At 38.5% G+C, this 27,998-nt stretch overlaps 1 protein-coding gene across 2 annotated transcripts; it reads left to right on the plus strand.

The window, feature by feature from the left end:
• Positions 1 to 27,868, plus strand: AZI2 (5-azacytidine induced 2). Of its 2 annotated transcripts, none has more exons than XM_080364283.1 (8): positions 1 to 267; positions 10,552 to 10,781; positions 13,179 to 13,304; positions 13,623 to 13,722; positions 15,460 to 15,608; positions 18,420 to 18,481; positions 22,025 to 22,140; positions 25,468 to 27,868. In XM_080364283.1, the coding sequence occupies exons 2-8, from the start codon at positions 10,557 to 10,559 to the stop codon at positions 25,854 to 25,856; spliced, it is 1,167 nt and encodes a 388-aa protein (XP_080220409.1). In that variant the 5' UTR covers positions 1 to 267; positions 10,552 to 10,556; the 3' UTR covers positions 25,857 to 27,868. The 2 variants fall into 2 exon arrangements, with proteins under 2 accessions (XP_080220409.1, XP_080220408.1); XM_080364282.1 differs by having other exon boundaries at positions 3 to 267; positions 22,022 to 22,140.
• Positions 27,869 to 27,998: the final 130 nt, after the last annotated feature.

The raw sequence follows: 27,998 nt of genomic DNA on the forward strand, positions 1-27,998 counted from the left end.
CGGGAGCAGCGAGCGCCCGTTGGAGCGGGAGGAGGCCCGAGGTCTGCGTCATGTGAGGCGTTTGTTGACTTCCTCGCAAGGCGGCGGGCGGGGCCGGCGTCCCGGGGACTTCCCGCGGAGGCCGAGGCCGGTACCGGCACCCTGGCGGGGCGGAGACGATGGGAGGCCGAGGGGGCCCAGGCGGAGAGCGGGGCGGCCGTGGCGCTGCCTCCCCGCTGAGGTGACCGACCGCTTCGGACCCGCTAGGCCCGGGCAAGGCCCGGAGAGGTTGGTCCCGGCGCGGGGGAGGGGACCGGCGGGGGCTGCTCCCCGCTGCTGGGAGCTCCGTGCCCGGCACCCGGTGGGATTGGAGCGGTTCTCCTGGGGACTGAGGAGGCTCTGGCCGATATTTAGTTTCTCTTTTAAAAATTATGGTGGTTGTTGTAGGAGGAGCGGGGTGGCGGGGGCTTGCGTGGCGTCTCTGGCCGCTTCTGTGCGGGTGAAATGTCATGGAGGCATCCCCGCTGAGGGACGGTGGGCGTCGATTAAAAGTACTGCTAACCAGTCTCAGGCAATAAAACTGGTTTAAAAACCACACTAAATGAAGGTGAAAACGTGCGTATCTTTGAGCAGCGATTTGTGTGTTAGAACAGGGGAATGTGGCCAAGCAAATGAGCAAAGTAGGTTTATTGTCGGCACAAGATGAGAAAACATGGGAACATGAAATACTGGAGCGGACTGTAATACAGTGTGTTTCCAAAAGATGGACACAATTTGGAACCACTACGTAATTGAAATTGGGTCCTTGTTTTTGGAACACCTTGTACAAGCGTTGCAGGCCGTGTTGGTTGGGAAGAAGGGAGTACAAGTGAGTGTTGAGATAGTCTGCTATGCTTGTGATGCTTTCAGCTTTCAAAAAAACACAGCTTTAAATCCCGGTGTTTCACCTGGTAGAGAAATACTCTGATCTCCTTGAACAAATCCATCTCCCAGCAACTTCTAAGCAAGAGTGAGTTGGGCTGTAAAACTGTTCCAGCAAGTAGTTTTAGGAGCTTTTACATTTCCCAGGGAACCTCTTAATTGCCCTGCTGTCTTAACACTGTGTGCATGCAGTAACATCAGCGTACTGGAAGCCAGCCCTGGAAAAAGCAGAGTGAGAGGAGGATTAGTGTCTTAACAGTCAAGTCTGATCTGGGCTCCAAAGGTCAGGTGCTTTTCTGAGACATTGTCAGAGAAGTGTTATTTGGACTATGGGGAAACATTTCATAATTTCCTGGGTCTGGGTGTGCGTTCAAATGCTACTACTGCTGATAATGCCAGTTAATCTGTCAGCACGTATATCCAGGAATTTTTATCATAGAAACCAAAACAAGTGTAGCATTACTACTACATTTTGTTCTTTGAATAACTGGTATTTTATAGGAGAACTTGTGGTAGAAGTGTTCATCAAATGATTGCACTGTAACAAGTAGGAGACTGTCACCCCAAATCCAAAGAACAATTTTTGAGCCAGCAACTCCAAGTAAAATCAGAAGGCAGCAAACACTGGTTGAGTGAACTATAGATCAGATTATATGAGGATTTTAGCCACCTCTCCCCTAAAATCCCCACACTTTTTAAAAAAACTACTTTTTTCCTCCAGTCCTTGTATGCTACAGTTTACAGTTTAGGAAAGTATGAAGTGACCAGTGGCAGGATGCAAGATAGGTTATGTTTTAGAAAGAAAATTAAAGATTAAAAAGTTCTTTAAAAGAGCAAATGGATGAAGTGATATTGTGCAGCAAAAATGGGTAATAAATCAGAGTTAATTTTAAGATTGCCTAAATTTCAGCAAATAGTCTTATTTTCTATGTGATAATTAAAAGGTGGAGAAAGTAAGAAATTTTCAGGTCAAATACATGAGCAAACTGTATTTGATATATGCAGGGTGGAGAAATGGAATGAGTTTATCTCCCAGTGTTGGAAAAACTGTATATGAAACTGCAAATCCAGTAACACTTGTTCTTCAGATATCAGTAGAAGCATTGAATTGGAGATAGTGCATTATGACTGGAAAACGTTAATGAGAAATGCCCACTTAGGAAAGTAGGAAAGTGAAAACTACCCGTGAAAAAGTGCAGACCTGTTATTGGACGTGCTGTCAATATCTGATTTCTTTAGAACAGATTTTGAAGAAAATAAGCAAGAAGGTAGAAGTTAATGGGATAAAATGCAGTGTGGATTTACCTTTTGATACATGTTTCCAGTCTTTCACAGGTCTTCTCTAGACAGAGAAAGTCCAGATAGAGAGTCCATATTCAATAAAACAGCTACATTGGCAGTGAGGTCCAGTTTGTGAAAATGACAGGATTAATACAAGAGTCAGGCAGGTAACTAGCTTGGGAGATGCCAAGGGTGGGTTCTGCTGAGGGGGACTTTTAGAGACCACATATGCATATGATTTATCCACAATCAACTTTGCAATCAGTCTTATGTCTTTGTTATATGTTTATACTATAATTGCATTAGTTAACAATTATTTATGTGATTGTATAATATTTTTATGTGGAGTTCTTGGTGCATAAAATGGTAGATGCTACTAAGATTTGACAATACATTTGAGGAGAAGAAATGAACTTTGAGAAGTTACGCTTAAGTAACTTGAACATTCAAAGTCATTCCCTTACAAGCTGCTAACAGGAACTGGTGTTCAAATGACAATGTTTCTCTGAAATAATGAGATGTAAACCTGAATATGGAATCATAGAACAGCCCAGGCTGGAAAGGACCTGGAAAGATAGAATTATTTCAGTTGGAAGAGACCTTCAGCTTCATCATGTCCAACCATAACCTAACTCTAGCACTAAACCATGTCCCTAAGAACCTTGTCTAAACAAGATCATCTAGTCCAACCTTTTTTTGGAAAAGAGAGCCTAGATGAGATTATCTAGCATCCTGGCCAGTTGTGGCTTTAAAACCTTCAGACTTCATGCTGGTGAATTGCAGGATGACCAAGGGCCATCAGTGTGACTCAGTTTAACTTGCCTTTTCATAGCTGTAACAGGTGAGGTGTGTTTCCAGTTGAATTAAAAGTTAATGCAATTATACAAGGCTTTCATAATACCTTATTACTTTACTTGTGAACTTATCGCACATTAATTAATCTGACGGTTGGGTTGAGTGGGAGGTAGGACCTACTGTTTATTTTACAAAAGAAGATTTAAAATAACCCAAAACAACCCCTCTAAGCTTTCATAAGTAGTTCTTCTTTATAAACATTTTGAAATGAGAAGGAATGAACACCAAAAAAGTGTGTATTAAAATAATTTTCAGTGTTAGCATGAGAACATATGGGTTCTTCAGTAACCTTTGAATATACTTACATTTGGTGCTAGGAAGGTTTAACAGCCATAAACCATCTTGTTCCTACTTGTGTTTCTTTGACAGTACTGCTTCTAATTAGCTTCAAGATTAAGTTTAGTAGTTGAATAAACAGGATTATATGATGCTGAGAGGACAATATTTAACTGACTCCAACTTCTTTTTTTGCCTCTCTCCGTTTCTAATGGTTGTCAGGGAAAGTGGTTGTTGTGACAGCATCCACAGAAAAGCAAATTGAATACATTATATTGAGGATACACAGGGTTTGCAAATTAGTGATGAAGATACTGGAGCATGAAACTGTTCAGAGAATGTAAAATTTATGAAGCACCGTTGTCATAAAAAGGGATTTTTAGTACTTTTCTAGCTTTTGTGAGAGTAGATGATATTGTGGGAAGCTTGAGATTGAAAAAAAAATTGCCAGTTGTACCTGAGGAGATTTTGCTTGTCTCCTGGAGTTTACCTGGATGTTCATGATAGGTGAACCACAGTGATCTGGCTTGTGAGCTTAGAATCAGTGACTTTCCATTTCCTGGAGGCAGCAAAATGAAAGCAGTTTGGAGGTCTGATGGAGCTGTTGTGCTGACGTGTGTCTGAAAGAGCACCACATGTGCTGAGGCTGCAGGGCTCTGCCCTTGTATGTGCTTTAGGGCTGTGGACTTTGTCTGTATGGAAGGATAAGCAGTGGCCAAAGCTAGGAGCTGCTGAGATGCGTGTATGCAAATTTTTGTTTGCTCTAAAAATGGAGGAAGTATCTGTAAAAAGCGATTGCCTCTCTCTGTAGAACAGGCTGTTCACGAGTAGAATCAAAGAGAACCTACAATTTCTGAAGGAGAGATGCAAAATGAGAGATGCTTAAGGAGACAGGAAGTTTTGCTTGTTTTAGCATCATGTGTCGTATACTCCATAGTGTGGAGTTTTTGATGCTGACTGCAGGAATTCAGTTTTTCTTTGCTGTGCTGTCTTTTAAAAAAAGAAAAAAAACCCTGTACTTTTTGAAATTAAAGTAAGGACTGCAACTCATTCAGGATTGCTGTGAGTCAAAGGCATTTCTTGAATTTAATATTTTGTGACTACATGCATATATACACCCTTTTATGTAAGGCAAGGTAAGCCAGTACAAAAATTATACTCATTATTAACAGCTGGAGACTGTTCATAATACCATTATAAAGTCAAACCCCTCAAGTATGGAAGGTAAACAAGGCTCTCAGTAGCCTTGAAAATATCAGGAAAATATCCTCTTGAAATTATTTGCGTTTGACATTTGGAAATATTTTGAAAACTGTTCTGTTCTCTTTCAAATCAGAAGAGGGGGCAAAATGGGAGTCTGCTTGATACAGGGAAAAATTAATGTAATCCTGCTTTTACTATATCTCCTCCTGACGCAAGAATAAGATTAGTATTTCAAACTGCAGAAATCTGTTTTTGCAGTGGTCTGCTTGCTGTTAGAGCCTCTGCATCCCGTGTTTCTCTTACATAAAATGTGTTTTATATTTAGCTACCTCCCATGGTGTTAATGTCTAATATTTATAAAGCTCTATGAAGAGAAAAGCTGTATTTCTCCATTAGCAAAAAATGAGAAAACATCAAGATATTTAATATATTAAAGCTGTTCTTTAACCAACATTAAATGTCAGTGAACAACAGAAGGGATTTCTGGGAACCATTTTTGTCTGAGCTCTGTGAAAGAAAACTGAAGTACTGCCATCTCTTCGAACTCATATGCTTATGAACAGGGGACATAATTACTCCTGCTAGAACTTAGTACTATGTCCTGTCAACACTGTATTCATGTTGTTATTTGGCTTTTCAGATTTTTTAAAAATTAATTATTTAATACAGACACTGATACTATTCATTTCATGCATTTATTTTTGGAAGTAAATGTTGAAGTCCTTTTAAATTGGCTGTTTCATGCGCAGTTCATTCTAAAAAAAAGAAAAAAAGGTAGCATTAAGTTGTTTGTCTATTACGTTACATATTTTAGTGGGAAATCTTTAACTGGTTTCTCTAGTACAGATTATCTCATGAATTACAACTCCAGGGAGACCAGTATTCGCTCAGGTGCTTCAGAGTGACAGCTCAGAGGCATTCGCAGCAGCGCGCATAAGTGTAGCTTTGAACTGGGGAACCAGAACAGGGTAAAACACTGGCAGAGATCTGTGGCTGAACTTGGTAAACCATCCTGGAAGACTTTCTGGGACCGCCAGATTTGAGGAATAGTAACTTCTGGAATAATCTAATGCATGTATTCTGTCAGAGAACACTTAGTTGACTGTTGCTTACAGTTCATATTTTTTAAATGATGTAATATAATGCTGGAGAAAGTAGATTTTGTTTATTGTTCTTAAGGAGTAAAATTAAAGGCTACAGCTGTAGTCAGGGATTTCTTAAAGATATAACTCCATTTTGTAAGGTTTTGTCTTTTAAGTGGTTCTATCTCTTGCTTTAATATCATGATAGAGCTTTGGATAGAGAAATAAGTATTTGTGAGCATGCCTTCTCTTCTCTTTTCTCTTCTCTTCTCTTCTCTTCTCTTCTCTTCTCTTCTCTTCTCTTCTCTTCTCTTCTCTTCTCTTCTCTTCTCTTCTCTTCTCTTCTCTTCTCTTCTCTTCTCTTCTCTTCTCTTCTCTTCTCTCCTCTCCTCTCCTCTTCTCTTCCTCTCCTCTTCTCTTCTCTTCCTCTCCTCTTCTCTTCTCTTCCTCTCCTCTCCTCTCCTCTTCTCTTCTCTTCCTCTCCTCTCCTCTCCTCTTCTCTTCTCTTCCTCTCCTCTTCTCTTCTCTTCCTCTCCTCTCCTCTCCTCTCCTCTTCTCTTCCTCTCCTCTCCTCTCCTCTCCTCTTCTCTTCCTCTCCTCTCCTCTCCTCTCCTCTCCTCTCCTCTCCTCTCCTCTCCTCTCCTCTCCTCTCCTCTCCTCTCCTCTCCTCTCCTCTCCTCTCCTCTCCTCTCCTCTCCTCTCCTCTCCTCTCCTCTCCTCTCCTCTCCTCTCCTCTCCTCTCCTCTCCTCTCCTCTCCTCTCCTCTCCTCTCCTCTCCTCTCCTCTCCTCTCCTCTCCTCTCCTCTCCTCTCCTCTCCTCTCCTCTCCTCTCCTCTCCTCTCCTCTCCTCTCCTCTCCTCTCCTCTCCTCTCCTCTCCTCTCCTCTCCTCTCCTCTCCTCTCCTCTCCTCTCCTCTCCTCTCCTCTCCTCTCCTCTCCTCTCCTCTCCTCTCCTCTCCTCTCCTCTCCTCTCCTCTCCTCTCCTCTCCTCTCCTCTCCTCTCCTCTCCTCTCCTCTCCTCTCCTCTCCTCTCCTTCTCCTTTTTTTCTTTTCTGTTCTTTTTTTTTATGAGAGCACAACAACTAGCTGGATGAACTGTGCATTTCACCATGACCTTTATAGAACTGCTGATCTTACTCTGTTTGATAGCCAGGTTTTATTCTTACATGAGCTTTTATCTTTCATTGGCCTTTTAATACGGGCTTTGCAGGTGCTGGAGAGGTAACTTTGCATTTTATTTTTTTTTTTCTTGGAAATACTGCAGTAATTTTTTTGCAGCATAGAGATAAACTGTTCATAGTTTTTTGTTTGTTTGTTCATTTTATTTTTTAGGTTGTGTTGATTTATTTAGATATATTTAGCAGTGCTGCTCTGATTTTTCTAATGTGACTTTTTACTCATTCTCATCTAAGGTGTACTGCTATGGTTAGTGGTGCATATACTGTAACTTACTTTTGAGTCATCATGCATCCCTCCAATACAGAAGTCACAGCACTTTTTTTCTTAGGAAACTATCATAGCATTTTTGTGACTGAGATTTGAAACTTTTTGAAACATGAAGTAAAATGAATATTTAGTAAGCACAGGAACAGACTGTTTATTAACAGAGTTAACTGTTAAAATTACCTGATGTTTGATAAAAGGATTTTTTTCTTCTATAAATTTGTTACAATTTTTGAAGTTGTTTGTTGAATTTTTTCCAATTAATTGCGTGGTTTTGTAGAATAACTATTATGGGAGAAAATTGGGAGCTATTTAGAACAAAATATGTAAAGACTTTTCAGATTGGCTGATAATAGCATCAAGAAATCTCTTAGAAATCATAGTGGCTTTTATTTTGTGAAGAATAGATGCTTTTGGTTTCAAAAGCAGTGCTCCTTTCCAAAAGTAGAAATGTCCTTCAAGAGCTATGGGCAAATCTCAAAGTACAAACAGCTTTTTGTTTTCTGAGTGTCTATGCTGTGGCTTTTTGAAGTGATCTTATGCTAAACTTAAAAGTAATCTAAATACTGTATTATTATATTTCCTTCATGTGATGATCTAAAATTCTGGGTACATTGGTGTCCAGTGGCATTTAAATTAAATTTTATGTATATCTGTGCATTTCTTTGAAAGTGAAGTCAGTCTGAAGTCTCAGTTTTCTTTCTGTGTTGCTGGGCACGACGGCCGCAGTGACCTGAGTCGTGTTTCTTGTAAAGCTGAAACAACTGCACTTTTTTGTGGTCTTAGCAGTGTAATGCAGTGCATGGATGTTTATTAATACTTTATTTTTACCTTTCATTATATCCTTTAACATAAAGTATATACACTGTGAATATTGTGGTGATTTTATCTTCCTAACGGGCTGTTGAGCTTCCAGTACAGAGAAGGATGTTTTATGATAATTTTATTTATTTTTATTCACTAAAGTAAAAAGTTTTTAAATTGTACAGTTCCTTCTGAATATCTCACTTAGTTCATGTAAGCCTGTGTAAGGTGTTGCCTCTGTGCCCTCCAAGGTGTTAAATCATCAGATCTGTTCTTTAAAGGAATGAGCCAAGAGGAAGGTGTCTGATTTGGGCACTTGTCATAGCAGAAGTAGACTTCTGTTTTGTAGGTAGTTTGTTGTCACTTAGTATCCAATAAGTTTAGTAAAAAATGTGTATGTTGGCTCTTTCTGAAACGCTTAGGTTGTGTGTAGAAATTTCGAAAAACATGTATTACAAGCCCCTTTGAATTATGTGAAATTCTGTGCCTATCTTCTAACTAGCACCCAGTGCTGGCTTAGAGAGCTACTTTAAAAAATCAGAGTTGAATAATCCGGTAAACTAAATAAGATATTTCAAGTAAAAAAAGTTAGTGCAACTATTCCTCCTAATAGGTGCAGGAGAAGTGTGTACTTGAATTTATAAAACAGTATTTATGTATGCCGAGTCTTACTTATCTTGGAAGGTCTCGTTTTGGAAGCTTAGTATCTAGTTAGCAAAATGCGTAGTAAATATGGTCTCATCTTCTGATGCTGTTTCCCGTTTTCCCTTATTTCTGTCTCCTGGTGGAACTGATGTGTGCAAGAAACAGGGAATATATGATGGTCAAGTTCAGGAGCCATAGGAAAGTGTGGGGATAAAAATGTATTTTGTACAAGGGTGTGTAGTGACAGGACAAAGAGTAATGGCTTTAAACTGAAAGAGGGTAGATCTAGATTAGATGTAAGGAAGAAGAAATTCTTCACCATGAGGGTGATGAGGCACTGGAACAGGCTGCCCAGAGAAGCTGTGGATGCCCCATCCCTGGAAGAGTTCAGGGCCAGGCTGGATGTGGTTTGGAGCAACCTGGTCTGGTGGAATGTGTCCCTGCCCATGGCAGGAAGTTGGAACTAGGTGGTCTTTAAGGTCCCTTCCAACCCAAACCAGTCCGATTCTGTGTACAAGGTCACCTAATCTGCTGCTTTCTTCAAGAGTTAACAATAAGCTGTGATGCCTCTTTAATGACTTTTGAGTCTGCTGTTCAGAGAAAAGGAGATGTGTTGCTTTGAGAAGGCAGACTTGGAATTTGATGGGGTGGGTGACGACTTGCAGAGCTCTTGGTAAAACGGGGTAGGAAAAGCTGGTATGTTATGCTCATCTTAGAAGGCAAAATGAGCAATTCCTTCAGGCAGTTAATGCAGTTTAAATGATGTAGTGCTTTTAGTCAAGGTCACCTTGTGCATGGAGTTATTCTTGCAATGAAAAGCAAACCTTTTTTGTGAGGCTCTTTTTACTTAAGTATGAGGCAGAGCAACAGGCAAGGGATGCTTAAGTGACCCATTTTGCTAGAGAACATCAAACAGCATACAAGGCATCTGTTTGCCTCCTGAAGATAACCATTAAAAGGACTTCAGTTTTGGTTTGTAGTTTTTTTGTCTTTTTTTTCACTGTTGCAACTCTGTTGCTGTCTATTTAGTATAAACGAGCTGTCTCAGTTTTTTATCACATTGTCTAACTGGCTTGAAGCAAATTGAGACAAATGTGGTAACAGCACCATTGTTCAGCTGTAGCTGTACAACAGCTCTTCATGCTGCAGCCCATGTAGCATTCCCATTGCTAGCACACTGAGAGAAATTTGACCACATAGCTAAGCTCCCTTTACCTCTTAGTATCACTAAAGAAATGGAAATCTAGTTGGAATTTAAATAGCAAATACACAGAAGAGACAGCGATTGTGACTGTGGGTTTTTCCCCTACTGATGGTTTTGGGTTTTCTGCAGGTTCTTGTTTGTTTGCTTTTAAATCAACCTCCAGAACTTGTTCCTGGTAACTAGTAACATTAAGATGAGGTTATTGTCAGTTTTATCCACATGTGTTGAGGCAGATCCTGTTATTGAGTATGTGTTCATTTTTACCATATTCGCAGTCAAGAATTAGTGTAATAGTTCAGCAGGATGTTTTCTACAGTAACCAAGCGAAGAATATCTACTCATGCAGCCTCTTTAAGGACTAATGCAAGTTTACCTTAAGATTCCATTTTAGGGTTTGGGAAAAGAATGAAGATTTGCATTCAAGAATGAAGGAAATTTGGTACTTGTGCTCAGGAACCACAGTAGTTGGTAGATTTCTTGCAACTATAATCTCGTTTACTGCTCAGTGCTGGCTTGCAAAAACTCTTACTATGATATTCCTTTGGAGCTGAAATATTTGGTACCAGTCACATTCTAGGATGTTAAGTCTTAATAAAAATTAATGTGGGGGTACATAAGTCTGATGCATACTGAAAACATTTTTCTCAAGTAACAGGGAAGGATGCTTGCTTTCTAACCAGCGTATTTTCAATGTAAAAAGGATTTCATTATTTTTCTGCAAGATATTTCCTAATTATTCAGTTATGTCATACTTAGACAGAAACACCCTGCAGTAGTATTTTGGAAGGTTTTCAGACTTGAGACTCTTGATGAATTTGTCTCTGTGAAAATTTTGCACTCATATCTGTCTTTTTAACAGCTGTCATGGAGGAGCTGGTAGAGGATGACATCTGTATTTTGAACCATGAAAAAGCAGACAACACTCATAAGAGAGACAGGGAGATTCCTGTTCCATCTTACAGTGGAGATGAGTCTGTTGCCTCGCACTTCGCACTTGTCACTGCATATGAAGATATCAAGAAACGACTAAAGGAGACAGAGAAGGAAAACTCCTTCTTAAAAAAAAGAGTGAGAATTCTAGAAGAGAAGGTAAGAAAAAAGTTGATTTACCAGCTTCTGGCAGCAGCAACATTTTTGCTCCTGGCTGGATGGCGCAGCAGATGGTTAAGTATTTAAAATATGTACTTAAAATCATTTCCAAATTTAAAAGTTTTGGTAAATTGTTTTATTTGTTTAAGTGAAACACAGTTTCTTCCTCTGGTAGTCTAGTTACATCATACTGGGATTTTTGATTCTTACTGGGCATGTATGTGATGCGATGCAGTAGTGCCCTGCAAAGACACTGTGGTTCAGAAAGATGTGTAGTTTCATTGGATCATTACCGTGTTTCATCTGCCTCTTATGGTCTTTATTAACTTGGGCACGTGTGACTTAGTGTTGTTGAATGATGAGGTGTCAAGTCTATAAACTGTCAGAATTCAGGAATTGTCTGTCAAAAGAATCTCTGGGGCTCAGCGTACCGAAGGAATAAGGAAAAAATAGGTTTTTAATATCTAGCTAGGTCTAGCTAATAGCAGTCTCAAATATGAAATACAAAATTGTAATGCTTAACACAGAGATGTTAGCTGGCTATTTTTTAATGCAGTAATTCTAAAATAGAAAGGAATCTGGGAATTTGTTTTGTATGTGGTTTCTCATGGCCTTAGTCTAGCAAAGTTCATTCAAACTAAAAGTAGACTGTGGTGTATGCATTTCTCCCCAAGTTAAACATATATCCGTTGTTCAGTAGTGAGTGTCTTTGTGCTGCAGAAGGTCTTGCCTTTGATAGCTTGCTTTCCTGTTAATATAAGATGGAAAGACAGATCCTAGAGTTAAAGCCGAGACATTTCTTACGACTTGGTCCTAAGTATGTGCTACTGACTATTAAAAGCTTACAAAGTATGTATTATTTTATGGCACCGGAATGAAGAATTTGAGTCACGCTCAGAACGGTTTTGAAACACTTACTCGGGAATTCTTGGTGACTAATTTGACAGGATTGACCTTCTGTCAAAAAGCAAAACTTTCTCAGCACTTTCTTTATCTAAGGTCCTGTGGGGCTGATGGGGGTGGGAAGTAGAGCTCTAGACTGAATATGCTCTGAACCATGCTGAGTGTAACATCTTTTACGCGGTTACTCAAAATCACAATAAACAGGTCTTGACCTTGACAGTCCCTTTTAGTCTTGTCTTTTGGTTTGGCCTGGTTCAGCTTAATTGTCTTGAAGATGATACTTTGTTTTCTATAGAGAAAACTTTTGGTTTATTATGTGAATACCAGAAAAATGCTTCTATGAGAGAGGAGCATTGAGAATAACAAAACTACCTTTCAGTCTCAGTTAATGGGTAGGATACCTGCATGGTAAAAAATACACAGGGAGTTACTGCTTTTCAATTTTAAATTTCAAAGTTTATGGAAGCTTCCAGAAAATTTGGTAAGGCTTATGTTCTATCTGAACAGCTTTATTTGGGGGATGAAAATATATAGGACAAAACTTAAAATGAGTAGTAAACCTGTTGTGAGGGTCGATACAAGAAGGAAAGGGCAGAAGCTTCCTGCCTTTATGGCTTGCTTTCCCATACTTACTTTCAAATGAACAGAGATATTTGAGGTAGATACATAAATGTCACCTCTTTGATTTTTGAGGGGCTTTTGTGGCTCTTAATTTTTAAGAAAATATATACAAATGTGTTGCAAATATCTACATTAGGCACACTGAATGTTTTTGCAGTGTGCAGAATAAACAGAATGAAAAGGATAATTCATTACTAAGCTAAAACAAGACCTTTCTATGTGAACAGATGTAATTTGATCTAAGACTTCTCTTGCTGTCTTATTAAAAATACTGAATGCATTTTAACTCTGCTCTCCACTTTCTGATAGTCTGATTGGCAGTGCCTGTTCCCCCTTGCTTGTCTTTTGCCTTAGCAGGCAATGAGATACTGGTGAACCTGGAACTTAATAGTTATTTGTTAGATAATTCTACTTTGGTTTTTCTTACATAAATATATTGAAAAAATATTTGTTTAAATTATGCATCATTAAAAAATACTATGTTCAGTTTCCCCTGAATTTTCTGTGTATTATATCTTCATGTGTTTAAAACTCTTTTTTCCAATAAAGCAGTTTGTACATCTTCAGAGCATGGAAAAGACATGACTGAGGGATTGCCAGTGTGAATAATCATGACTTGTGGATGGTTTTTTAAATACTCATAGCAGTAAATTAGCAAGCTTACATATGTTTGGAGACTGCAGAATTTGTAAATGGTTCTCTGTAAAAAATGATTGTGCGTGTCAATATATTTGATCAATTTATTTTCTAAAGTAAAAAAAAAAAAAATGCTTTTACTTTAATGTTGTGGGCTATACTATTGCACTTTTAAAAGTTTGCATTCTTAGTATAACATACAAAACTTCCTGTTTCTTACGTCTGTTAAACTTTTAGCTGCTTGGCTCCCGGCTGGAAGAGGAATGCAGTTCAGTTGGACGTGAGCAAGTAAATAAGGCATACCAAGCCTATCGAGAGGCCTGCATTGACCGAGATAATCTGAAAAGCAAACTGGATAAAATGGTATGCCTTTTCAAGTAATCACTTAAAGGCATGTTATATAAGTACCACATAGTTAGTAAATGTTTGCTGTAGAATGAATTTTACTTGCTGGAGATCTGTGGTATTTTATCACTTCTTTAGATTGTTTAAGTACGTGACACTGCTTTATGTACAAATAACAATTTTAAGTATCTCAGCTTTATTACTGGGCTAGGCTAATGCTAAAAAAAATCAAAGCAATATTTTTCATTTTTTTTTAATAGTTGAATTATCAAACGTGATAGAAAAAAGCTTCACAAATATTTTGGTGTGGGTTTTTTTTTTTTCCCCCAAAAACAGATGAAAGAAAGTGCGGAGTCTTTGAAAACCTTGAATGAACAGTTGCAGTCTAAAGAAGTAGAGCTGTTACAACTAAGAACTGAAGTGGAAACTCAACAAGGTATATATTTGGTTACTTCATTTTAATGTATAGTGACTAGTCTTAGTGGCGATATCAGGATCTCAGGGCAGGAAGAGGTTTAACTCTCTCTAGTGGGTAGGTAAGAGAGATCTATACTGCAGTATTCTGCAATGAGGTCCTTTGAGCTTGTGTATGGCTTTCATTCTTGTACATGGCGACGTGCATGTTAGATTACCGTAAGTGAGGAGCTCCATGGTAAAGATCTGAGACTGTTTTCTTCTTCCACTGTAGATTACTTATAATATGAGGAATGTGCACAGCCTTTAATAGGCTAGTCAGGTACATTTCTGGACCCACCACCTCTTCCTCTGAGTGGGATGGGGACGTAATTGTTCAAGTATTGAACACTATCCAGTCAGTACCACTTCCTCTGGTATCTGCAGATGTGTTGATATGACAGGTACCAGAGGATGTCGTACAGCAGTAACTGCAGTTAACAGCAGTTACTTAAAGGGCTGGGAGATGAGGAGGAAATGTAGAAAGATGCTGTTTGTAGAGAGCCCGGTGGAAACAGGAAGGAGAAACTAGCAGTGTACCCTGGCAATTCCAAAAGCCCAAATCCAGGTTCTGTTATTGCTATTGTAAAGAATGCTATGTAGAAGACGGGTATGTAAAATAAAACACTATGGAAGAAAAAACTAGTCTTTATTAATATAGTTACAGGAAAAGAGAGCAAGAAAATGCCATCTGTATGAAGGCAGAGATATGGACTGGACTTCATACTCTGTACAAATGCAGTCATTTGCAGGGCACTTGTAACTGTTGCTGTGCTTGAATTGGATTACTTTCCAAGAGAAGCTCAAGCATGTAATGCACTACTTCAGTTGCACAAGTTTTTAAACCTAGAAGAACAAACCACAGGTACTAGTAGTAGTGTCATTGTTGAGGACCATATGGATTAAGGAGGTAAGAAGTGCAGAGTCTATAAGGAAAGTTCTGAAAATGTGATGATTTCAAGCCTTACTTAATAATCGGTTGTACTTGTAAACGGGCTATGAGTACCTTGTTTAAGAAAAATCAGTGCAGCTTAAGCTTGTTTAAACTGCTAAACCTGGAAATGAGTGTTACAAGCAGTTAAAGACTTGGGGTTTTCTTCTGGTCATGTTCTTTCTTTTCTTCCTGTCAAACTAGCATCCTGCTACTGATTCAATGCTGGGATTGTCTTGGGTTGCTTCTTGCTAATGACCATGTAAATTTGTTCTGTCTTACAAGACTTACTAAGATATACCGTTTTATTTTGATTGTATCTTTTGGTTTTCTGTTTGGAACTTCTTGATATTAAACTTGGGGAAAGGTTATGATAAATTATGTAATGATATAAATCTGAGAGGGAGAAGGCTCATGTTTTCAAAGCATGTAAGAAGTATGCAAGTTGGTTTATATATCATGCATGTTTGCCATTAACAGATTTTTGTATTTCCAGTGCCTTTTTATGCTGTTAATGCCTTTTTCTTCATGTAAAATCTCCAGTGCGTTCCTGGAAATTTGGGCTCTGTACTTGAAAATCACCAAATAGACTACTTCTCTGCCAATAACTTCTCCAGTGTTACTCTCTCTTTTGTCATAGAATGCAGTTTCTTCAGGATGTACAGGGTAATGTTTTTGTAGGGCAAGGGCTGGTGGAGGTGAAACACAGAATCACAAAAACCTTACATATTGAGTTATATTCCTTGAACTGAGACTGAAATATGATTTTCTTGTTTGTCTTCTTTACAGTGATGAAAAATCTGAATTGTACTCAGTCCAGCTGGGAAATAGAGAAGCTGAACAGTGACCTGAAAGTGCATAGTCTAGAACAGGATCTAGAAAAGCTCAAGCAAGAGTGCAACAGTCTCAGAAATGAGTTGCAAAAATCCAAACAGAAGGTACCTTTATTTTTAAGGAATTTTTGCATTGATAATTTTAAATACCATGTTCAAGCAAAGTAAAAGGTAAACACAGAGATATAAAGTATGTAATTGAGTGAAAGATGAACATCCTAGTAAAATTAACCTTAAATATTTTCATAGGCTGTCTTGTTTCTGGGAAGTAGTAACAGGCTCCCCAGGGAGGTGGTTATGGTACCAAGCCTGTCAGAAGTCAAGGAGTGTCTGGACAACACTCTTAGTCATAAGGTTTAATTTTAGGTCATCCTTCAAGGAGTAGGGAGTTGAACTTGATCCTTATGGGTCCCTTCCAGCTTGAGATATTCTATGATTCTACATAGGTGAGATTTCCCTGCCATAGCCAATGTAACAACAGAAAATCAAGCTTTATGATTTCTTGTAAGTTCACATCAATTGTTCTATGTTGGCATTTGTCTCGGGCTGGACTACATAGAAAGTTTGGGCAAAACCCGGTCTCTCTTTTTTTAATGACAGCAGTAGAATGCTTATGTTAAAATACGTTATGAACTTTAAGGAGCTCTAGAACTTTTCTTTAGGGTAGTCACATGAAGCTTGTCAGGAGAGTACCTCTTCTGGTGCCCTTCCCTGCCACTTCTGGGGCAACTGTCTGTTTTGAGGGACTCGGTGGTGTAATGTAGGATCTCAAAAAAGAAAATAGCTTAACAGTAATAAAATGCATTAAGTTTAAAGAAAAAAATGTCTGGTGCATGCTTACTGCTTTACATCTCAGCTGTGATGGAGGGTACAGTGGCAGTCTCTAGGATTCTGCAGTCACATTGCAATAAGTTTAAATGATTTATGTGTGATTATTTGAAGAAGCAGACTATTTTAGGTTCCTTGTGGTCATTAATAATTATTATTATGTAATCTTAATTCACTTAGTATTTGAGTGGGACAATATTCAGGGTATGTAAAGAATCCATCATCCATGGACATCACCCTGCCTGCAAACAAGATTTGGTTTAATTTAGGAATATTTCTTTGGCACATTTTCTTATGGGCACATTGACATCGCTACAGAAGTGTACTTTTGAAGCAAATCTCCTAATCACCCGCGCCTACTGTGCCTCGCATTACAGAGCAGTCTGAAGTACGGGAACTGGATTCCTTTTGGATGAAACTAATTAAGATGCACCTCAACCTCTCCTGGGCATTCAGGGACCAGACCAGAGCAGGCCTGAAGCCATGTCCTCCTCTCCTGCTGCCCACAAAGTGTCTATAGTTGGGGTGGTGGGGGGTCTCAACTCTGAATGCCTCTCCACAGATCTGCTGCTGTCACACCACATTCCTAGCTTACATGGACAGGCTTACCTGAGACAGGCTTAGCATGGATTGTCTTGTCTCAAGTTTAGTCTGTGTTTTTTCCACTAGATGGGGATGCAGCGCGTTACCTGGAAGGCATGTGAGGTGTTTTGTTAAACTCGTTTATGCTCCGTTGTTGTCTTCACTTGTTATCAGGAATTATTTTAGGGATATTCAATATCTTGTAAATTCTGAAGGTGTTCTGTAACTTGTATGCAGTTCTGATGCCTTCAGGTAGCTCTATAGAATAGAGGAACAACTGTATAAATAATTGAAGATTACAGATTGTATTGTGAGAATGAGTGTTGCTGGACAGAACAGACTAAAATAGCAGTTGTAAGGACTAGATGTGCCACTGTTTAAATAATGCTTATGCCAGCAGCTTTTGTTGCAAAGAACAAATACAAGGAACAGCTGTTTTTTCAAATATCGCTGCTTCTTGATTGTGGTAACTGCTTAATACAGGAAATAGAAACGTACGGGTTTTCAAATGTGGGATGGTACAGCACAACTGTTAGTTTTTTGAACGATGAAATTGAATCTCTGATGGGTGGTGGTGGGAAGGTCTTCAGAAGAGCGAAAAACTGTCAGGCGTAATATAGGGAAATGTGATCAGTGGACAATGACAAGTCAGCATTTGTGTCAAACCCAGTTGCCGTTTTCACTATTAGTGTTTTTAATTACAGTAGTCAGCATTTTCAGATGTTTTTCTACCTTAGGCAAGTATATTTTTTATTTCTATTTTTAGATATTCGGGTTTTGCATTGTAGTTGATGCAATGTGTACATTATATTGACAAGTTGCTTGAAATGTATATGGGCTACTATGAAGCGACAGTAACAGGTACCAAATTCGTAACAGCTGTGGCTTGAGGGAGCGATAATAGGAAGGAAACATGGAAAAGGGATGTGAATGGGAACTCATCACAGGTGAGGGTCTAACAGAAACAGGACTAACCAAGCAAGATCAGTGTTCGATTTTTTTAAACAGTCCCATTAACTTCAGTAGGGCTGCTTGTATGTACAATTTAAAGCAGTTTTTCAGACTTGAGGTAAATTACGTTCTATCATAAAAATAACTTGTGGATGTAAATCTACACTGAAACAGTTTAAATTAAAGGTCTTTGTATACTGGGGCAGGGAAAGAACAAGAGAAGACTGTTCTTTATTTGATGGAAGTCAAAAGCCTTTATCAATTTTTGCTTTTCAAAGAATCACAAATTCAGAGAGCTCAGCTATTTTAAAATAAGAGAGAGTGAGTTCAGTGGTGGCTGAGCAATGCTTTCATATAAGTAGGTAATTCAAGCATTTTAAAGTGGAAATTCTTAGTAGAAGTCTTTATGTCCATTGCAGCCAACACAAACGAAGACTACTTTACTTCTGAATTTTAGTATTAGTGAACTTGTAGTTTCACTGCAGTATTTTCAGATAGAAGATCTGAAATCATATGTTCATTCCTTCTCTATCTTCCTCTCACTTTGTTATGCAGGACCAGGCTCAAGAAGAAAATCCATTAAATGGCGACTTCCTTCAAAAGCAAGACATCCAGAGGTATGGAAATCAAGTGGCTTTCATGTTTCATTTTTAGTTTACTGAGGGACAGTTATTTGAACAGGTGGCTATTCTTGCAGCCTGTTCAAAAATGTTATTTCAAATTACATAATCTAATCTCAAGTCTAGGTATACTGATTTAACAAGGTCATTGGAATTGTTTTTACTTTGATATTTTAGTAGTCCAGGATGATAATGAGAAAACATTTCCGTCTTCAGAGTGTTCTACAGAAAATGAAAGTTAAATTCTCTTGGATTTAAAAATTCGCTTTTTAATATTTAGCTGACTTGAGGATGTGCTAGATAAATTTCCAAGTGTCATCCCAGCTATAGAATATCTTCATTCTACATATGGGGAGGTTTCTGTATTTGCATAGGTGGTGGTTTCAGATCTCTTGCTTAGTGTTGGAACATACATTCTTACTTAGCACAGTACAAAAATATTTCTGCTAGAAGACATTTTAAAGTATTTTTTGTCCAATATTGAGGAGCCATTGTGTGACATATTAAAAAATTAGTAGCAATTTTTGAGAAAAATACTAACATATCAGTAAGATTTGTTCTCATTTTGCAGCCATTCAAGTAATAATTTTGCTTATGATATAAACTCCTATATTACCCGCTCTTGAGTATGTGCTGCATTAGAAAGAATATATACCCTGTAATTCTTTCTGCAAAGGAATAATTCATGAATGCATGGAAGTTCCCAAATGTTCTCTTGTGCAGAAATGAAATACTAACTGCATCTCTTATACCGAATTATGCTTATTTTTGTGTACTTACACAATTTTCCACAAGAGGGAAGAGTGGTCCTTCACACTGACAGATTGTTTCATGTACCTCGGTGCTTACTTGGCTGTTGAAGAGATGGGAAAGGGAACCAGTCACTGAAAGAGAACAGCACAGATCTTTCTTTTCATATGTTCTCTGGTGTAATGATGATAATATTACACACACTATACACAAATTATACTTCCACCTGTCACCTTGGCTGGATAGCTAGCTAGCTAATGCTTTTTTTTGTGGTTTCTGCTGGAGCTTCACAGTCCTACATGCCTGAAAAAAATGCATTATCTCAAGGTAAAGCAGATCTTTTTGATCTTCCAGAGGAGATTTATTTCACAAAGTGATGTTCAGGTGGCAACCATCTGCATTAGCATATGTACACCATAGTGTTTGTTGTAATATTACATACATAATGAATGGGCAACGTATACTCTCCAAAAATCTGTGGGAAAAATACTTGAAAAACCTTCTATACAAAATATTTGTTGTAGCAACCAATCCTGCTGTTTACGGGAGATGGAGGCATTGGCAGTTAGTTAACTTATTGGAAAGTAATTATTTCACGTTTGTCAGCAACCTGCAGATCTGACTTCTTGGTTTGCAAATGTACTTTGTTGTAGATTTAGATAGGCTGCTACATTCAAGGTTAAATAACATGTTAGAAGGCAGTATAGGGCAAGCTTCCAAGCACGTGGAATCCTTGGTTTTCAATTGCAAATGCCTTGAAAATTAGGCCTTGCAATGGCATACCAGGTCAGTATCCACAAAAAGAGTAAAAATACACTCTGTGTGATTTAAGTGGAATTGTGGTACCTGCATCCCTTTGAGAGATGATTTTACAAACACTGAATGCACGTTACAAAATTTATCTAAGCATTTTCCTTCTGATTGGTGGCAGACACCAAGCTGTTCTTATATTTGCCATTGTATGTATAAATATATTAAAATATTGGACAGTTCTAGTTTGATATAAGTGAAGTTTGTTTGATCTTACTTTTGAGATTGAAACACATGAATAAATGAAGTGTGTTTGCCACATCAACTTAATTTTAAAATTGTCATCTCTTGGAAGTTCAAAGAGCCAAATGGATTCTGCAGTGAAGAGGCTTTCTTGAAATAAAACTTTAGAAAAAATTTAACTTTCTGTCTGTCAGAATTGCTGATACCTAATACATTACCTATTAAATTTCAGCTTCCTCTGTTCTTTAGCAGTCTTGGAATTTTTGTATTCTGGGGAAATATTTCTGTTCATAAAAGAAAGTTTAATTTCTTCATTTTAAGAGAACTCTTTCAGTGTTAATTTCCAGAACTAAATAATAACTGTTTCTCAAAGTGCTTTTGGACACGTTCATGTCTAATAAATTTCATGCAGGACTGATCCTAAGTTGCACTTTTAGAGGGACAGAAATCTGTATACATGCATGCTTGAAGATACAGTTGTTATATAGCTTAATCGTTCTTAGTCACCACAGCAATAGTTTGAGGCACTGAACTGTGTTCAAACAAGTGTCTTTTAGGTGAATATAGTGAAGAAAGAAAAAATATTCTGAAAACTCTCATCCGTGATACATGTCCTGAAAAAATGTGGTTTGGTAGAATATTAAGCATTAAAACCAACCAGCCAAAACCCAACCAACAACAATGAAACAAAACAAACAAAAAACACCAAAACAACAACAAACCCAAACAAACAAACAAAAAAACAACAACCAAAAAAAACCAAACCAAAACCAAACAACAACAAAAAACCCTACAGCCAACCAGCCAACCAAAGAACAAATAAAACAAACAAGCAAACCCCCAAAACATTAAATCATTGACATAATGTTTAAGTAATTGCATCCTTATGTGTTTGAACACTAAGCAAACTATTAATCAATGTAAATGAGATGTTCAGTGACCCTTTGCTTGATTTTTTTGGCAAGAGACGTGGTGATGCTGACTTTCCTGTTTGTTTGGGTTTTTTTTTTAATTGATTTTCTTACCAGCTATTAAAAATAACCTGAAACTTCAATGTTAGAGCAGTGCTGCTGTTGCTAAATATGTTTCTCATATTACGCTGTCTTATCAGAGAGTGAATTGTGTTGCTATTTTTTACATTGTTTGATAAGGCAGTGTCATAACATATTCGATGACTTGAATATGAAACAGTGTGGTTTATATTTTAGTTTGGTCTGTGTGGGTGCTCAGTTTGGATCTCAGGTATTAGTCTGAATTCATTGTAGCAAAATGAATGGTGTAAAGACCCAAATACTGATTTACTGATTTGGATTGAATATTTAAAACTATGCTCAATTAACACTAGGATCATAACATATGATGTGTGTCATTTATCAGAAGCCATTCAAAGTTAATACTCTACCTTGTTTGCAGTCTGGTGTCCATTTAATGTATTTTTTTAAGTGTTCCTTGGAGATTATTAATTTTATGGTAAGATGCTTAGTTTTAAATAATGAAATTGGAGAATATGCTTCATATGTCTTTCCGTTTGGGGATCTTAGCATCATCTAGTATATTAATGTATAATGCATTATATACTGATATGCAAGAGCCAAAATATACGAAGATCCATCAGTTTTAAGATAATTATCAGTACTGCTCGGTGCATTTTGAATTATGGCACTCTAGTAGAATTGGCAGCGTATGTCAGGCAGAAACAATTTATTAACAGTTAGCACTTGATAAACCTATTAATAGGCATATAGGTGCTTTAGAGGTGGCAAGTATTTAACTTTAAAAACATTTTTGTTTTAGAAGTGTGCAACAAGCATATTGGGAACTGAAGAGAGAAATGTCGAATTTGCGTCTAGTGAGCGAAATGCAAGCTGAGGTTCTACGGAAACTGAAAACACACCCAACAGCGACCAAGAAAGGCAAGTCAGCGTTTGCAATAACAGACCTTACAAACACAAACCCTTGATTCAAGCTGTACCATTTTAAAAAAGAAAGCAGCTATCATATCTTACCAGAATCTCATCAATTGAAGTTGATAAGCTCGGCTATATTGTGGTTCCAGCCTACCCATTTTCTGCTTTTGCTTCTGTCTCATACTGGTCAACTTCACACATAAAGGTGTTGCTGATGTGTTTTTTCTTCAGTACTGTATTCTGTTCCCCTTGTGGCTTTTTTCTCAGTCAAGTGTTGCTTATGTGCACAAGGCTGAGGTGTTAAGTTTACTCGTATTTGACCTTTTACCACAACTACTTCATATTAGGGGGAAAAAAAAATCTTTTTGCAAACATAGTCCTTTTTTCCCAGTATAGAATGGATGAAGTATTAATTGGGCAACATTTAAAAATTTGAACTTAATAGACTGCAGTTCCTTCAGGGTTGCATATTTCTTTATGTTGGCATTCAGAAAAGTTGCCTTTTCTAGCAAAATGCTTCGCAAGATGACATTTTCTGAATGTCAAATAGTGAGGCTGCAAAAATGCCTTCTTTCTGATGCTACCTTGCAAATAATTAAGGGGAAAATAATTTCCGCATAAAGTTTATATAATTTCTGTGTTCATCAGGTGGGTCTTCCATTTCACACGTATGTTCCTCCCAAGCCAAATGCCCCTTTGGTGGGACCAGACTACTGCTCTGTTTACCGGCAGCATCTATTTCCTTTGTTTTCTGCTCACTTGCACTGTGGTATTTACTGTGTTGGGAATACAGAAGACGCGGGTGACAGACAGTGAGCTTGGTTACAATATGATGGTGACAGTCTCTGTTGTCCCTGTCCGGTACAAGATCAAGATGTTTTGTTGACAAAAAGCTTTGATTGGCTCGGTAAGGAAAAAATGGGATTCACCTCCAGGTCAATCCCTGCCTTTGGCCATGGCCAGCAGTGATCAACAGTCACTCTCTAGTACTTAGCTGATAACCTACCAACGTGTTTTGTAGGCTTGATCAAATTCACAGGATAGAATAGAATAGAATCATAGAATCATTTCAGTTGGAAGACACCCTCAGGATCATCGTGTCCAACCATAACCTAACTCTAGTACTAAACCATGTCCCTAAGAACCTTGGCTTTTAAACACCTCCAGGGATGGTGGCTCCACCACTTCCCTGGGCAGCCTGTTCCGATGCCTGACAGCCCTTTCCATGAAGAATTTTTTCCTAATATCCAATCTAAACCTCCCCTGGTGCAACTTGAGGCCATTTCCTCTCGTCCTGTCACTTGCTATTGGGGAGAAGAGACCAACACCCTCCATGCTACAATCTCCTCTCAGGTAGTTGTAGACAGTGACAAGGTCTCCCCTCAGCCTCCTTTTTTCCAGGCTAAACAGCCCCAGTTCCCTCAGCTGCTCCTCATCGGACTTGTGCTCCAGGCCCCTCACCAGCCTCATCACCTTTCTCTGAACTCTCTCTAGTACTTCAGTGTACTAGATATACAAATTGCTACCACATGAGTCCCATGTTCCTACAGTTCTGAGGCACATTTGTGAAATAGCTTCAGCAGAGAAACTCGGAAGTGAATGAGGTTTTAATCCTTAAGTCGGTTAAGGTTTGATGTGATCGTGTATCCTTCTGTCCTGGTTTTTAATTTGGATTTACCTGTCTTGCCACTGCGGAAGTACTGAGTTTTCTCTTCTCCTACCTGGTGAACAGTCTGACTTTCTGCAGTGGCTAATGAGGTGGTACATCCACAGCTGGAAAAGCCATTATTGATGGAGTGGGAAACAATGGATTTTTGCCTTTTGCTTTGTAAGCTTTTTTCAGTCATTTTTCAGGTCCAGCAGAAATGAAAACTGGTTTTTTGTGGTGGTTTTTTTTTTTTGGGGGGTGGTTGGGTGGTTGGTTTTTTTTTTGGTTTACCTAGCTTGTCAGCCACACGAATGCAATGCAGATACATCTGCGCTTACATTTATAGAAACATCTTGGCTTATGCAAAATTTGGTACAATTGACTTAAAACTTTCACTTCCTATACTTGTAGTATTAGCTGTGGTAAAATACCATATACAAACTAGTTGTGACTATGAGAGGTGTGTCAGCTCTGCAGAACACAATGTATGGATTGCTGTGTGTATGATGTTAACTATTGGTTAACGTGCAGATTCTGCGTAACTGTCACTTATGTATGGAGGTATTTTCAACAAACGTGTGTCTGCCTGTGGGTTTTTTTTTTACATTTTCAATCCATTTTCAGTGGATTCCATTTTTCTTGAACTTCTAAAGGTCTTTAGACCTCAAATTGCTTTTTACACGTGTCAGCACAAAGAGGCCAAATCCAGTTCCTTCGCGTGTCTTTCAGATATGATGCTTGGGCTACTGGAACGTGCTTTTGGCTGATGTTTACAAATTGGGTACTGCCTTTTAAGTTATTGTGACAAACAGAGATTGTATTCTTTGACCAAGATATTGGCTCTTCTTTCTGTCCCTTAAGCACTAGAGCTACAAATGAATGTTTATACTTAAGATTCATAGCTTTTCTAGAAAACTACCCATAAGAAATGAGTTTCTTTAACTGTGGGAATCATTAATCTACTCCCATTCCATGTTTATGTAAATTTTCACTACAATAAATGACCTGGATGTATTTGGCCATCTGCTCAGATGTGCTTTGAAGGCGCAGCCTGTTCCTTTCAGGTAGATGCTGTTCCATTTCAAAATCCTCCCCTCCCTCGCTTGGTTTAAAATCCCCCTGGAATTTCAGATGGCTGATCATTGCTGTCTGTTGCTTTACTTTCTGAGGTCAGGCAGTAGTGGAGCACAGAGAACTCACAAACACCTTGTGTTTCCCGCTTACTGCTTCATGGACAGTGAGAATTCGGGTTCTTGGCAGGCTGGGAACACAACTTGTTAAAAGAATCAGTAGAATAAGAAGCGTGCTCTGTGTAAGCCCTGTTTTGAATCTGGTGGGTTTCTCCAAGCGCACAAAAATCGTCTGTGTTCTGGCATTTGTTCCAGTCTTGTCAGAAAGATTCCTCAGTTAATTTAAGTGGGAACTGGGAGGTTTCCTTGATGTTGGGTATATTTTGGACATTACGACTTCAGGATCTCTGGTTCATCTTGGAAAATCAGACTGAGGAGGTTACTATGTTTGGTGTGTAACTTTTAACTAGTTACTGAAGTAAGATGCAGTCTGAAAATGTGTAGATTGAAAACACGGGGTTTAACATAGCTGCTATATACTGCACTATATTTGGAGTGTATGAAAAATGCATTAGAGAATGTAATTTAAAAATCTTTTTTATCTTCTTTCTTCAGCTGCCTGTACTGCACCAGTACAGTGTGTCGACTTGAACGTCTCAAAGCTGAATTTGACATCTGGGGTAGTCTATAAAAAACTGTCACAAAATGATCGAGTGCTCTGCAATGCTGTGTCTCCCCCTCTGCCGAGGGATGTGAGAATCCCCTCTGAAAGGGTCACTCTACAAGCATGGACAGATGAGAGACCCATTCCAGTCGATGGCAAACCATTTCAGGAACACCATTCTTATGGAAAGAGCTCTCTGGAAGATAATTCCTGGGTATTCCCAAGTCCTCCAAAGCCTAATGAGAATGTGTTTTGGGAAATGAAAAATAAAACCACCTTGTTAAACTGTCCAGCGGATTACCTGGATCAGTGTAATCAAAACTGTCTGCACAAGAGTTAAAAGAGTTTTTAGAATGATCTGAGGCATTTTTTAGAATCGTTGTGAATAGGCACCTTAATGCTTGAACTTTTAAAGAGGGAAAACAAATTGCCTGAAATGGTCATGGATTGTTTTGTTGGTTTGAATTTTAGTTCTGAAACAGAAAGCCCAGTCTTCCTCTGCTGTAAATCAGGAGTAAGTTTCTTGAAGTTAAAGCTGTGCTGGTATAATGTAAATATAAAGAAATCTAGCACGGGGCCTAGATAGTCTTGTATTGCAAATTACATACATTTGCAAAATATGACACTGAAGAGTGAGTTCTTGGAATAAAACAAAATAATCCAGTTTGGTATTTGTTTGCTATTTGTATGTTATCCAGAAAGCACTTGGTATCTGATGTTAAGATGTGTAACAGCTCCGAGCTTATTTTTTAACTGTGTGGGTTTTTGTTTTTCCGGAGTAAGACATAAAATGAAGAATTGCGTTCTCTCTCCCTTCCCCCTTTCAATTAACTTTCCGATTCCTCTGGTTTAGAAATGCATTTTTAAGTAATTTTTAGCCAAGAAAGGTAAGGTATTTTTTTGGTCAAAATCTTGATTAGTGGCAAGAGAAGACTTCACTCCTAGGCTATCCAGCTTATATGGCACCATTTTGGGCCTTATTGTGCATTACAAAGGATGATGAGTGATGCTGCTGGACACTGTGAATCTTGCACGTGCAGCTCGTTTCCTTCAGTTCCCGCTGTAGGAAAGTGAGTGAATTGTGCGCGCGGCGGTGCGGGCTGCGGACCATCCTGTTTTCAGCGCGGTGATCCTCACGGTGCCTCCTTTGCACGGCACCAGAACCATGACTTTTTATTTGTGTGGTGGTGAAGGCTACTACTTTAAGACACAAAGCCTTAATTTAATTGGATTAGGTGGTGTAGCACTGTTGATCTACATAAGAAGTGGTTTTGTGGTATCTTTAGTATGCCACTAAGAGCTATTTGAATTGCAACTGTCTGCTTTATAGATTATGGGTGTCTAAGAAGTACTTTTCTTTTTCCTCTTAAGGTCAAGAACTGGTTTTGGACAAATACAATTTATGCCTGTTTTGTTTTTTTCTGAACTGCTCTGCTTCATTTCTGGCTTAGTACGAAGGGGTTAAGTGAAATGCCTTGACTGCTCAGTAAGGTGAAGAAAAATGCTTTGTATTTTAGATGATACCTAACTTGTAATGGGTGGGAAGATAATACTAAATATGTTATTTACCGATGTGTGGGTGGGTGAAGTATTCAACTTCACAGGTCCAGCTTAAGATCAGTGTAATAAAAATTAATTTCACAGCTGTTTAGTAGCAAATTATGTTAAAATTGCTTGCAAATACATTGGGAAGCTGTGATGATACCACAGCCACAGTAATGATGGGTAGTAGAAGTGTCAGCGAGGTGCTACACGACCTGTGTGGCTCCAGAGCCTTCCTCCCCTCTGGAGTAAGAACTTCATACGATACCCGTTTTCTCCTCTGCTTTCAGTTTGTCTATCAAAGTTTAAAAAATGCCTTGCAGCTCCCTTCTGCTGTATTAGTGAACAGCATACATAAATAATGTTTCCCACTCGCCACATATTGTTTTTTATCTTTTGATTATCTTGCTCACGTATACTGGCTTGTCTGTGATTAATGGAAATGGTGTCAGATGCTGGAATTTATTCTGACCAATGAACACAGCTGACTCAGGGGAGTACAATCTCTTGGAAAGTAATAGAACAGAACCCAATATGCATAAAACAAATCCAAGTCACTAGGCTTCAGCCGATAAAACCAACTACCTGTGTAATAACAAAGCAGCAAACACTTCTCATGTGGCTACATAAGGTATATGGAATCTAGTTCGAATGTAGGTGATTTTTTGGGGTTCCCCACCTCCACATCACAGAGGTTTTTTTATTAAGCAATGTATTATTTGACAGGCATCAATATGATTCATACTTCAATTTGTGCAATGAAGGAATTCTACTGTGTAAGATTTTAAATAAATTTATTTTTGTTTGAAATTGGTTTCACTTACCAATCTCCTTTTGAGTATTTGGCACAAAATTTTTTACTCAGTTCTGATTTCCTGATTGTGTATAAAGGTTATTGCAAGTACATTTAAGTTTGAGGTTCACCCTCCTCCATTCAGGA

This window comes from Nesoenas mayeri, assembly GCF_963082525.1.
Source record: "Nesoenas mayeri genome assembly, chromosome: 2".
Lineage (NCBI taxonomy): Eukaryota > Metazoa > Chordata > Aves > Columbiformes > Columbidae > Nesoenas > Nesoenas mayeri.